The following is a 13522-nucleotide window of genomic DNA, read 5'->3' on the forward strand; positions in this document are numbered from 1 at the left end:
GACAAATGGAATAATTCTAGAGGATGATATGAAGCTAGAACCACGAAACTTCGGGAGAATAGACAAGATTTAGAGGAAAACTCTTCTTCGATCTTCAAATGATGACGAGAAACACCACCAAAATTGCTGAGATACTCCGGGAGAACAAAAAGCGAAGAGATTGAGCCAACCATGAAAATGATTTGAAATCGATCTTGACAAGGCATGTGACTGATGGAATCCATACTTACACCACACTTGAAAAGAATTGAGAATAACTCCGGGGGAATTAGAAGAGTCAGGTAAGATCCTGGGAAAAGACCTGTGGGTTAGGGCCCACTCAAAGAAAACACCGTTGAAAAAGGATGTTGAACAGATAGGTGAAACACTGGCACAATTGGAATATTTGAATGAGGTGACAACCTCGAATTAATTCAAACACAGACGAATCTCCTGAGATGTCTTGAACACTCCGGGAGGATTAATTGGCGAGAGGCGAACGAGCAGGGAAAACACTTGATCCAAGGAAAAGAATATGATCAACCGAAAACTTGAATTGAGTCCACCAGAAAAGAAAAGAGATGAAGAATGACGAACGAGACGAGAATTCACCGGTTGAAATAATTGAGGAAAGATTGAAGAGGCTCCGTACGAATGAAATTGATGGTCAAAACAGACTCAGGCTCCGGGAAGAAGAAAAGGGTGGGAGGGCGGGAAAACAAATGCAACTTGGAAGGGGAAAATGACGAATATCTAGAAGAGAAAAACACCGGTTGAAATCATTGAGGAGAGAGAGCAAAAACTTCGCACGAGTAGGATGGATACTCGATTACGGACTCCGGCTCTGAGAAGAAAAGGGTGGGCGGGTGGGAAAAACTAGTACAACTTCGGACAGGGAAACAACATCGATCGAAAAGAGCCAAGGATTGATCTCCCAAAGACAAAGAGGTTCGAATCAGCTTGACGAGGAATGCGCCGGATGAAAAGAGATGAGAGCCAATGATCGGAAAAACTAACCGCGTGATCCTAAAGAAAAATTTGAAAGGGAAGAGAAGTAATTCAAAACACCTACGTCAAGATTCCTGACCAGAGGACGAAGGGGTTGAGGAGTAAAAAGAATTCCTACTCTCCGATATAACTAGACTCCTAAATCAGTTTTCTTCTAGACTCAACAACGGCCAAACTACACGATCAATCAAGGGGGCTCCTAGGGTCGGTCGAGGCTCTAATACCAACTTGTCACGCCCAATATGCGACCCTATCCAAAAGGAACTCGAAGGTCCCACCAAGGATAGACCCGCATATTGGAACGCTTTTGCAAGGTGGATATCATTACATCAACATTACATAATAGATGGGGATACATACATAAGGCATACAAGCCACATGAATACAACATCACAATACATCAGAGCACCATCCGACTATGGATGAAACACAAACAGAAACTCAAACGACATCCACCCTGCTAGCCCAGGCTACCGACCTGGAACCTATCCCCTGATCGAAGAAGCAGAAGAAGAACTCAACGCAAACAAGCATCGCTCTCGCGTCATGATCATCGCAACCTGTACCTGCAACTGTTGTTGTAGTAATCTGTGAGCCACGAGGACTCAGCAATCCCATTACCATGGGTATCAAGACTAGCAAAGCTTAATGGGAAAAGAAGGGGTAAAGTGGTGAGGTTGCAGCAGCGACTAAGCAATGTATGATGGCTAACATACGCAAATAAGAGCGAGAAGAGAACAAGCGGAACGGTCGTGAAGCTAGCAATGATCAAGAGGTGATCCTGTACACCTACTTACGTCAAACATAACCCAGAAACCGTGTTCACTTCCCGGACTCCGCCGAGAAGAGACCATCACGGCTACACACGCGGTTGATGTGTTTTAATTCGGATCTGGTGTCAAGTTATCTACAACCAGACATTAACAAATTCCAATCTGCCTATAACCGCAGGCACGGCTTTCGAAAGATTATAACCTGCAGGGGTGTCCCAACTTAGCCCATGATAAGCTCTCGCGATCAACGAAGGAATAGACCTTCTCCCAGGAAGACCCGATCAGACTCGGAATCCCGGTTTACAAGACATTTCGACAATGGTAAAACAAGACCAGCAAAGCCGCCCGATGCGCCGACAATCCCGATAGGAGCTGCGCATATCTCGTTCTCAGGGCAACACCGGATAAGTTAAGCTACGAGTAAAACCAACCCTCAAGTTGCCTAGAGGTGGCCCCGCAGGCTGCTCGGTTCGGACCAACACTTAGACAAGCACTGGCCCGGCGGGGGGCTATAATAAAGATGACCCTTGGGTTAATTACTCCCAAGGGAAAAGTAGGTGGTGGTGAGGCAAATGGTAAAACCAAGGTTGGGCCTTGCTGGAGGAGTTTTATTCAAAGCGAACTGTTAAGGGGGTCCCATAAATCACCCGACCGCGTAAGGAACGCAAAATCCGGGAACATAACACCGGTATGACGGAAACTAGGGCGGCAAGAGTGGAACAAAACACTAGGCATAAGGCCGAGCCTTCCACCCTTTACCAAATATATAGATGCATTAATAATATAAGAGATATTGTGATATCCCAACCAAAATCATGTCCACCATGGAGAAATCTTCAACTTCACCTGCAGCTAGCAACGCTATAAGAGGGGCTGAGCAAAAGCGGTAACATAGCCAAACAACGGTTTGCATAGGAAAGGTGTCAAAGGTTAGAGGTTCATGGCAATTTGGGAGGCTTGATGAGCAAAAGATAGGTAGCGCAGCAAAGCGATAGAACGAAGCAAACTAGCATAGCAATGATAGTAGTGAGATCCAGGGTAGCGGTCATCTTGCCTGAAATCCCGCAAGGAAGAAGAACGAGTCCATGAAGAAGACGAACGGATGAAGCCAAACCAACCGTAGACGAACGAATCCTCACGATCGCAACGAAACAGGAACTATCGAAAAGAAGCACACAACAAGGTAAACACACCACACATGAACAAGGCATGATGCACAACAAGCATGATGCATGACAAGGCTATATGAAGCTACTCATGGCAAGAGATGATGCAAACAAGAGCTACACATCACGGCAAGTTTAAATGAGGCCGGGAACAACATATAACAAATCCGGTAAGTCCTCATATGCAAGTTTCGAAATTGTTCCAGATCTGAATAAACATTAAGTTGAGGTTGTTAAACAGCAAGTTAAGATGCACCACGATGATCTACACGAGATTCTAGTCAAGTTACATATAAAGTTCATTAGATTTGGAGCTACGGCCTAGAAGATATGAGCAAACAAGTTAAACATGGCATTGATGCAAAATGCATACAAACATCAAGCAAATACACCAAAACAAGGATGCATCATGATAATATGAAGCTACATGCAAAATCAAGCAAGTTTCATATAGAGCACACCCAAAACGGAGCAACGGTTCAACACATACACACTATACAAGTCATAGCAACAATCTGTCCAAAACAGCAACTAGTCATATTGCAAGCATCAAAACAATATGCTACATCACCCCAACATGATAACAAAAGACATGGACCTGAAGTACAGGTAGAGCATAACAAAACATGAACACTGAGCTATCTCCAGAAAAGACTAGAACATGCTCAAAATGACATGGAAAGATTGCAAATAATAACAGTTTCAGGCTTTAGCAGAAATAACATCAGGTTGCAATGTTTAGAGCTATCAAACAACATGTTAAAGGAACTAAACATGGCAAACAAAGGCATGGCATGAATCTACTAAATACATAGATCAGAAGTCCATTACTGACCAAGAGCCAAAAGGGATCAGAGGATATGATGGCACCCATGTAAACATGGCAAGTTATATGACAGATTCATACATGGCAGGAATAACAATAAGTAGGCATGTTGATGAGCTTGTACCACTCACCACAGAGCAAAACATGGCATGGCAAGGCAACCAACAGTAAGAAGACATGTGTATGAAGCTGAGAAAGGCAAGAGCAAGTTCATAGGGTGCATGGATCACTAGGAAAACACATGGTAACAAGTGAACTTAATGTTAACAGGCTGACAGCAACATTATTTAGCAACTTTGGAGCAAGATTACAACAAGCTACAGCAACCTATAAATGCAACCAGGGGCATGGATGGATAGAGGATGACATGTATATCAAAACATATTTAGTGGACATCTCCAGATTATGCATAGAATGATTAGTAGCAACATGTTTATATAGCATCACGAAATAACAGATTTAGCCTAGCAAAACAGCAACATCATGAACACTACTTAACAAGCTCGATTCACTCACCACAAGTCATTGCATGACAATATAAGCATAGCATCATCAAGAAGACATGTTTATGTAACCAACCAAGGCAAGAACAAGTCCATAGCATGCAAGGATCAACTATAGCAAGCTTGGCAAAATTGAATAACATGTAAACAATCTGTTAGGAAACATTTTGAAGCAAAAGTAGAGCACCAAAATGACATGCTAGGCTACTCCATAATTGCAACAAAGGGCAGGGATGGATTAAGCATAACCACATGTTCAAAACATCCTTACTGAAGTATCTCAAAATATGCATGTATCTCTCTGTAGCATCAAGTTTACATGGCATAAAAATAATTGCAGAACAGGGACTGAAATCAGCAAAAGTAAGTACCCTACTTAGCAAGCTCGATGCACTCAGCACACAAATCACAAAAATACATGGCATACACCCCTGGAAAGATGGCATGGTATAGATCAAAACATATGTAGACATCAACCTCATAGGATGCACACATCAATCATGGCAAAAATGACAAATGAGCAAGTTATAACAGTTTCAGCAGATTAACATCACTTAGCACTCTTCCAACAGCATTTCGGGCATCAAGATGAGCTCAAATGAAAATGATGCAATGGAATGAAATGAAGTACTCGTCGGGCGAACAATTTGACATATTACACGCACAAAACGGAGCTACATGCATAGAGATACAACAGGTCAAAGTATGCAAAATTTTATGAGTTTTTAAGGACTTAGCAGATTACTGGAAAAAAAAACAGACGGGCGCTATATAGGTATAACGTGCACTGGTCGGGGTTTTAGGTGGGCTCACCCATGGGCTGCAGGCCCGGGTCGGAGGAGAGGGTTGGCAGGCCACAGGGAAGATGGGCCAGGGCGCTGGCCCACGCGCTGGGCCGCGGTCAACGCGAGCGGGACGAGCGGGCTGCTCCTGCTCGCTGAAGAGGAAGCAGAGGCCATGGCGAGGCTTGACGGCGGCGGCGGGACGAGGGAAGCTGCCGGCGAGACTTACGTCCCATCCAGATTTTATTCAAGTCAAGGAATATTTTTAGGTTCTTTTCCTAGATGAAACGGAACACCTATTTATAATTAATTCCTAATTGTACAAAAGCATTCCAGATAGACTGGGCAAAAAAAGGGTTTCATTTGGATTCCCCTATTTTGAAAATCGCATATTAATTTCCTTCATATGAACAGAAAAATAGTCCTTTCGAGCACCCCATTCGCGTGAAGAAAAAGTAGTCGTGGCAAATTACAGAACCTTGTCTCTCTTACCTTCTGCATTTGTACGGCTGTCCTAACGTGGGGTCCCTCCTAAGCGCAACATCAATTGGTAAATGACTGGAGGTACTCAAAATTATCCTATGACAAAGGTAAAGTCTCTACCACCTCTAGTGTAGAATAAATATTTTTTGTGATCAAGTTTGTATCTCTGAATACTACTTCTAGTAGAGTGCTCACTTCGCCTACAATTTTTGCACTCAACTGCTGCTGCATCATTCATATGAACTGCAATTGCTTTTGGGTTCCGCGCTTCTTGTGGTCTTTTTTTTAATGTTCATCTCAGAGACAGGTTGCGGAGAAGTGTATACCAATTTGGAGGAATAAAATCTTTGACACAAGAGGCACAATGACCATGTATAATCATCGAAGGTAATACTAGTAGTATGGTGAATAGCAGCATCCATTGGACCAAATTTGAAGAATGTCAAGGTTTAGCATCTAGCTAGCTGCTAGCTTGCATATACAAAGGATAGAAGTAATATGATACTAGTATGATTGTCGCTGAATCTACCTTATCGCATTTGGACCACAGAACACATGTATGATATTCTTGACCAATTCTCTTAAAGTGTAAGATTGGCAAAACAATATGCATAGAAAGATGGCATATGGTAGGGTTCAATCTTTCTAGTGACATGCGACATAAAAAAAGCAGCACAATCCTTAGACTGCCAAAATAACTTGCATCAAGAATATGAATAAAAATGTTTGACAGGTGCCTGTGCGGATGGTATGTGCATAATATGCACAACTACAAAAAGGCCCTGAAACTCTTTTGGCCTGCAAAAATTAAGCTCCATCTGAGCTTTTAAAAAGCGGCGGATTATGTTGTTTACAACAAATAGAAACGACATAACTCTCTCACAACAATCACTATCAGTATGCAGCCAACAATGCAGAGCAAATACAACAATCCCTTTGCGCGATCTAATACTTGCGGCTGCTGCTGCTTCTTCCTCCTACTACTCCTCGTTCTCTTCTTCCTCTTCTTTCGCGCAGGGGGGAAGAAGGGCGAAGAACCACCTTGGGCTATGTTGAGGTACTTAGGGAAGATGCATGAACAGTACATTGTCCTGAGGACGTCGTTCCGTTTGGCAGGAAACTGGGCTAGTGCTTCCACCATCCCATGTTCCATGTCGATGGTGATGGCCCAGGCATTGTCGTCTGCATCGTTCACCCTGGCCATCATGCAAAGAACATCCTTATTGTGCACGTCCAGAATCGGGCCATGGAAAATCAGTTTCTTCAGCTTCAGCTCTTGCGTCTCGTCGTCCCGCAGCTCAGGCAGCAAAGTAGAGTAACTCTGATCAACCGAGATGTCATCGACATGGATGGTGCATCGCTTCTGCCAGCCGTCCCAAGAGACCCTTCTGTTCCACATGGTTGCTCTCCAGCCTTCCCCGCTGGTCGAGAGATCATGCCCACCAAGGCCATCGTGTTTGATCTCGACGAGCTTGATGAGACCGTCGTCACAGCAAGCAACGTCGAAGAATTTATACCGCGAGGCACATCGGGGCAATGGGATTAAATCGATGACAGGACGCCCGTCATCGAACAGGTTGTGGAGAAGGAGAATGCCATGGTCGGAGTCAACCCAGCCCATCGAGCCTTCTCCGACCGTGATCTGCTTGGAGAAGGTGTGTTGGTCGCACAATCGCTTGTCAGAGACCGATAGGTGCACCAAGGACGCGTGGCTGCTCCTCCATGCCCCCGTTTTGGACGAGAAGATGTAGGTGTCAAAGCGCCAGGAATCGCCATCGAGGGTCCAGTTGCGGACCTTGCGGTCGATGAAGGCCACGGCGTAGTGCTCGCCACCGCGGGGCAGGAGGCCGAAAATCGTCTACCAGCCGTTGAAGGCAGGACTGGGATGCAGGAGCAGTCGCAGCGATGGCTGAGTAACGGTGGGGCCGGGGCCGCGGCCGCGGGCTGTGTAGACGATGTAGTGCTGGGTGGACCCCCACGGTGCGACGCTGAAGAGCACGAAGGCGTCCTCGGCGCAGATGAGCGAGGAAGTGAACTTTTGGTAGCCGGGGCAGCGGACGGAGAAGTAGGAGACGCCCGGCGGGTCGACGAGCCAGAAGGATACCTCCACGGCGAAGCCATCCCTCGTGTGGCTCCTGGCAGTGGTCGCGTTCCGCCGGCGAGACTTACGTCCCACCCTGCAGAGTAGAGCCCACTCGGGGAACCTGGAGCGTGCGGTGCCGGTGGTGCAGCCGGCGGCGTCTGAGCCAACCAGCTGGGTGGAGGGGACCACCATGGATCTTAGGCCGACGCAAGAAGCTAAGGCAGGATTTGGGAATTAGATCGCCATGATTCGGAAATCGGAATCGGCCGAGCTGGCGGGGAGGTTGTCGACGCGGTGCTACCTCTACCTCGATCGAGTACGGGGCAGGAGCGCGTCTCGGTGGGGGACGCAGTGCAGGGGTGGATCGCCGGCAGCGTGGATGCGGGAGTCGCGTGAGTTGTTACGGCCGCGGGCTGTGTAGATGAAGTAGTTCTCGGTGGAACCCCAGCATGCGACGCTGAAGAGGACGAAGGCGTCCTCGGTGCAAATGAGCGAGGAAGTGAAGTTTTGGTAGCCGGGGCAGCTGACGGAGAAGTAGTAGACGCCCGGCGGGTCGACGAGCCAGAAGGATACCTCCACGGCGAAGCCGTCGCTTGTGTGGCTCCTGGCGGTGGTCGCGTTCCGGCGGCGTGAGTTACGTCCCACCCTGCATAGTAGAGCCCACTCGGGGAGCCCGGCGCATGCGGTGCCGGTGGTGCAGCCGGCGGCGTCTGAGCCAACCAGGGTGGAGGGGTTGAAGGACAATGTGGGGACCGCCATGGATCTTAGGCCGACGCAAGAAGCTAGGGCAGAATTTGGGAATTAGATCGCCATGATTCGGGAAACGGAGTCGGCCGAGCAGGCGGTGAGGTTGTTGGCTGTGCTAACTCTACTTCTGGTACGGGGCAGCAGCGCGTCTCGGTGGGCGATGCAGTGTTAGGGGTGGATCGATCGATCGCCGGCAGCGTCGATGCGTGGGGTTCGGCTCCTCTGCAGTCACGTTATTACTGCACGGGTACTGTACCAACCCACATCAGCCATCCATTTAAATCTGACGGCTCTCATTACCCCCACTTGATTCTGTTAATAAATGGAAACAAACAGCTAATTATGTGGTAGAAAATCTCGTACGGCTGCAGGATTGCCGCCAAACAGAACCTGGCGCCAAACAAAACACACCCTGATAACCTCCTTGGCGCCAAACAGCGATCTCTTTGCCTTTGTCCCGCTCATCTTCCTCGTTCCTCCTGTTCGTCCTTGTAAAATAATATGACAAAGGTACGTTGATCTGTGATCTGTATGTTGACCGGTGATCTGTACGTGGCGCAGATCAACTCCCTTTTGCGCTATCTTTCTTCTGATTGTCCTCCATGTTCCGAGCGCAACCAAGGCAAGCTAAGAAGACGAACCCCGGCACAGATCAACTCCCTTTTGCCCTATCTTTCTTCTGATCGTCCTCCATGTTCAGAGCGAAACCAAGGCAAGTTGATCCGTAGGCGATAAAGATTCTCCTAGCAACAAAAAAGAAGACAATTAATCTGAAGGTATGTGACATATGCTCTGATTGTATTCATGTTCTCAAGGCACACAATTTGTAGATTGAGTTTGCTATGCTACTATTTTCTTAATGGAGGATGATAAGGGCAAGATGCAAAACTTATTTTCTGCATCTTTTAGATTATGTTAGAGTGAAAAAAATTTAATAGAAGTGATCTCAATTGTTTTGGACAAGCTCAAGATAAAATGCATGAATGTATTCAAATATTTGCTTGTAAGACAGATGATTTGCTCATCAAGTCCTGGGATTTCCAAAACATGACAGGAGATTAATGCAGATGGTCTCCCTTTTGTTGTCCTTCTCCTAGCAACAAAAACGAAGAGAAAGTCTAATGGAGAATATGACTAGCTGTAATGAGGATGCTAACAGGTACCGACAATTTTGTTAAATTCTCAGGTTATATCACCTTATGATTGTAGTGTAAACATACAAACAAATAAGTTATGTGTAACTTTTACAGGACAAATGTGGTTCCTAGTTGGATGCCTCAGATTGGTATGAAATTCAATTCCACAAAAGAGGCTTGGAACTTTTGGACATGTTATGGAGGTCATATTGGTTTTGATGTAAGGATAAATTATGAAAACAAGAGCAAACTCGATGGAGTAATCACCTCAGCAAGATATGTTTGTTCCAATGAGGGCTACAGAAGAAAAGACAAAAGGGATAATAATACAAAGCGTCCTCGTGCAGAAACAAGGACCGGCTGCAATGTTCGAATGGGAATTACTATAGACCGAGAAGCACGAAATTATGAGGTGCATGAGTTAGTTGTTGAACACAACCATGTCTTGCAATTACCTGGGACAAGCCACTTGATGCCATCACAGAGGAAGATTTCAGCCTTGCAAGCATTTGAAATTGAAACAGCAGATGATTCAGGAATTGTACCGAGAAAAGCCCATGAGTTTGCAAGTCGACAAGTTGGTGGTCCACTGAACCTTGGCTACACATGTCGTGATCGCAAGAACCACTTGCGAACCAGGCGACAAAGGGACTTGATGTATGGTGAAGCTGGAAGTATGCTCAAGTATTTTAGAGATAAAAAGAATGAGAATCCTGCATTTGAATATGACATGCAACTAGATTGCGATGAAAATATAGCAAATATCTTTTGGGCTGATGCAAGGATGATAATTGACTATGCTCATTTCGGTGATGTTGTTACCTTCGATACAACATTTGGGACAAACAAAGAGTACAGACCCTTCGGTGTGTTTGTTGGTTTCAACCATTTCAGAGAAATGGTCATTTTTGGTGCTGCACTTTTATATGATGAGACATTTGAATCATTCAAATGGTTGTTCAACACGTTCCTATCAGTGCATAACAAAAAGCAACCAAGAACAATCTTTACTGATCAAGATGTAGCAATGGGTAATGCAATTCAGGCAGTATTTACCGAAGCATGGCATGGATTGTGCACTTTTCACATAATGCAAAATGCCATCAGGCACTTACCTCATAAGAAAAAAGACGAGGATGGACCAAATGTACTTGCTGATTTCAGTGCTTGCATGTACAAGTATGAGGAAGAGGAAGCCTTTGAAGACGCTTTCAATGCCATAAGAAGCAATGTGGAAACACAAACTTGGTTGGACAGCATCTACAAAGTAAAAGAGAAATGGGCAAGATGTTACATGAGGAATGCTTACACTATAGGCATGAGAAGCACACAATTAAGTGAGAGCTTGAACAGTGACTTGAAAGACCATCTAAAGTCTGGTCTTGACATCCTTCGGTTTTTCAAGCACGTAGAGAGGGTTGTGCAAGGAAAAAGAGATAACGAGGTAAATGAGGAATATGAGTCTAGGAAAAAATTACCTAGAGTCAGAATGAGGACTCCTATGGTAATACAAGCAAGCAAAGTTTACACGCCACACATATTTGAAGATTTTCAGAATGAATATGAAAGATCCATCTCAGCATACATCAAGCCATCGGTACAACACAATGTTTATACTGTTGCGATTGCAAGTCTTGACCCAGAATTTTCATATGAAGAAGAGTGCAAAGTTCTTGTAGACTATGAAGAGCAAAAGGTTCTATGCAATTGTGGGCAATTTGAAAGAGTTGGTATATTGTGTAGTCATGCTCTAAAAGCCCTTGACGTCATGAATATTAAATATCTTCCAGGCCACTATATTTTGAAGCGATGGACTCGAGAAGCACGAAGTGGAACTATTCAAAACAGTCATGGAAACATTGTTTTGGAAGACCCTAGATCAGAAGATAGGCAACAGTTGAAGTTTTTCATGCACGATTTCCATGGCATAGCTTCCCAAGCAGTTGCATCAAAAGAGTGCATCAAACTAGTAGATGATGCTTTGAGGATTCTTAGGAAGCAAGTTGAAGAAAAAGCTCCTACTACTACATGCACAACTGAAGATATATCTAAAGAACCTGAGGATTGTCTACAAGCCGCTTGCCTAAAGAAAAAAGAAATTCCAAAGAAGAATTCGAGACGAAAGAAATCATGGCTTGACAACCAGCACCCCAATAAAAAGAAGAAGGAGACAAATAAAGTTGTACCAAAAAATCAAACTCATCCGGTAAATGTCTTGCACCTATCTAACGAGAGTACTTGCTAAAAAACACTAATATAGAAACAACTTAATATAGACTAATATTTGCTCGGTTTTCTTTTCATAGAGAAGAGAGAATGACATTCCACTGGCACAATACCAATCACCTAAAGAGCAAATGGCTGGAACAAGTGCAAATGGATTGCAAGAGTATGGGCACTATGCTCGTTTATTGATGGTATTTCACTTATCATGTCTAAAATTCCTTAAATTCAGTGTTAGGCAATATGATTTCTTGTCTAATCAGTTATGTCTCCCTTTAATTTCAGAGTGAAGCCGGTGATCTTTGGGACTTGCAAAACTATCATGGGATATGACAATAGGTTGATGCATGTGTGTTGTGCTGTCTTGTTAGATCGACAGATGATGCAGAAGGGATAATTGAATCGGCACACATAAGGCGCAATCAGTTGACCGTTGATTGCTCGTCATTTCCAATCAGTTTAATTTCAGTTAACTCTTGGTTTATGAAGACATGCACAATCAGTTTAAATCAGTTAGCTGCAACACTGATCTGTTGAGTGCTCATCATTTTTAATATTTCCAGTAACATATCTACAGATATGTACTGAAGTATGTTTTTTTATCTCCATATAGGGTGTACAATCAGATACAACATGGACTGCTAGTAGCCTAGTACCACTAGTTGATTATAAGCATGGGCACTACTTCTTCAGCTAGTGATCTGAATAATTTGACAGAGACGCAAGTGACCACAAAGTTACTGAAATTAAACTCAGTACACATGCATGTACCTCTACTGGCTACTGACTAATCATATGGCCGCAATTAATGGATGATCAAACAATCACATGCTCTCACTTGCTCTGCTTTCACTTTTCTAACATCAAGAAAGCAGCAGTACAAGACGAACAAACAATGAAGAAAGAAAGAAATCAGTTCTAATTAACAGGCTAACGGCAAGTAATTCACCTGCTGCGTGACGACCATTGGGTTCTGCTATTGGGGCTTGGTCGCTTGGCCGGGCAGGAGGGCTGTTTTTCCATTGGATTTGACCGGATTTGGCCGGAGACGCGCCGCTGCCGCCAGACGCTTCCTGCGGCCGAAGAATCTTGGGGCGCCCATCATGGAGGGTGTCACAACGGTCGAGGAAGCGCGGCGGCCCAGGCATGCCCCTCCTCCCCTTCCAGGTCGCTGCTTGCCGTCGTCGTCGGGCTCGTTGAGCTCGCCGTTGTGCGGCAGCAGCGTCCCAGGTCGATTCGCGCAACACCTTCATCCCCCGGCCATTCCTTGCAGCAGCCGGTAGAAGCCATGGGGCACGGGGATGGATAAGAAGCAGCGCAAAGAGGTGAGCCTATGAAGGAAAATGCATCGCCGGAGCAGTACAGGCTGACCGGATTAGCTTGCGTTGGGGAATAACAGTGGTCAGACCTCTCTAGAGGAAGGAGATAAGACAGAGAGAGGCGAACAGTGTGGCGTGTTGGTCTTTTTTATTTTTTTATGAGTGGCCGGTGCGAGATTTGTCACACAGCGATTGAGCCATTGGATTAAAATGAACGATGGATCCTAGCAGCTACAGCACGCGTGCAGTAATAACGTGATTGTAGAGGAGCCGAACCCCGATGCGGGAGGGTCTGGGGTGCCGCGTGCGTCGCGTGAGTTTTTACAGCAGCTGGCTCCTGCAACTAGGGCCTACCTTTTTTTAAAAATTAACTAGGGCCTACCTGCAACTATTGTTTCTTGCGCCAAACCTGTCAACGTTGTTTTGGGCTAATGTGTGGACTCTTTTGACAAGTTTGAGAGGCCAGAGATGTACCTACAATTTTTTTTCCTGAA

At 45.2% G+C, this 13522-nt stretch overlaps 1 protein-coding gene and 1 pseudogene across 3 annotated transcripts; both read right to left on the bottom strand.

Moving 5' to 3' along the window:
- Window positions 1-6370: 6370 nt before the first annotated feature.
- Window positions 6371-8362, bottom strand: LOC123067296 (uncharacterized; annotated as a pseudogene).
- A 399-nt stretch (window positions 8363-8761) lies between these two features.
- Window positions 8762-13090, bottom strand: LOC123064749 (uncharacterized). Of its 3 annotated transcripts, XR_006430783.1 has the most exons (4): window positions 12659-13090; window positions 10602-10746; window positions 9942-10456; window positions 8762-9093 (listed from the first exon to the last, which is right to left on the bottom strand). XR_006430783.1 is itself a non-coding variant. In XM_044488155.1 (3 exons), the coding sequence occupies exons 1-3, from the start codon at window positions 12960-12962 to the stop codon at window positions 10019-10021; spliced, it is 585 nt and encodes a 194-aa protein (XP_044344090.1). In that variant the 5' UTR covers window positions 12963-13090; the 3' UTR covers window positions 9106-10018. The 3 variants fall into 3 exon arrangements, 2 of the variants coding, with proteins under 2 accessions (XP_044344090.1, XP_044344089.1); XM_044488155.1 differs by lacking the exon at window positions 8762-9093 and having other exon boundaries at window positions 9106-10154; XM_044488154.1 differs by lacking the exon at window positions 8762-9093 and having other exon boundaries at window positions 9106-10456.
- Between the last annotated feature and the right edge of the window lie 432 nt (window positions 13091-13522).

Source organism: Triticum aestivum, chromosome 3B, assembly GCF_018294505.1.
Source record: "Triticum aestivum cultivar Chinese Spring chromosome 3B, IWGSC CS RefSeq v2.1, whole genome shotgun sequence".
Classification (NCBI taxonomy): Eukaryota; Viridiplantae; Streptophyta; class Magnoliopsida; order Poales; family Poaceae; genus Triticum; species Triticum aestivum.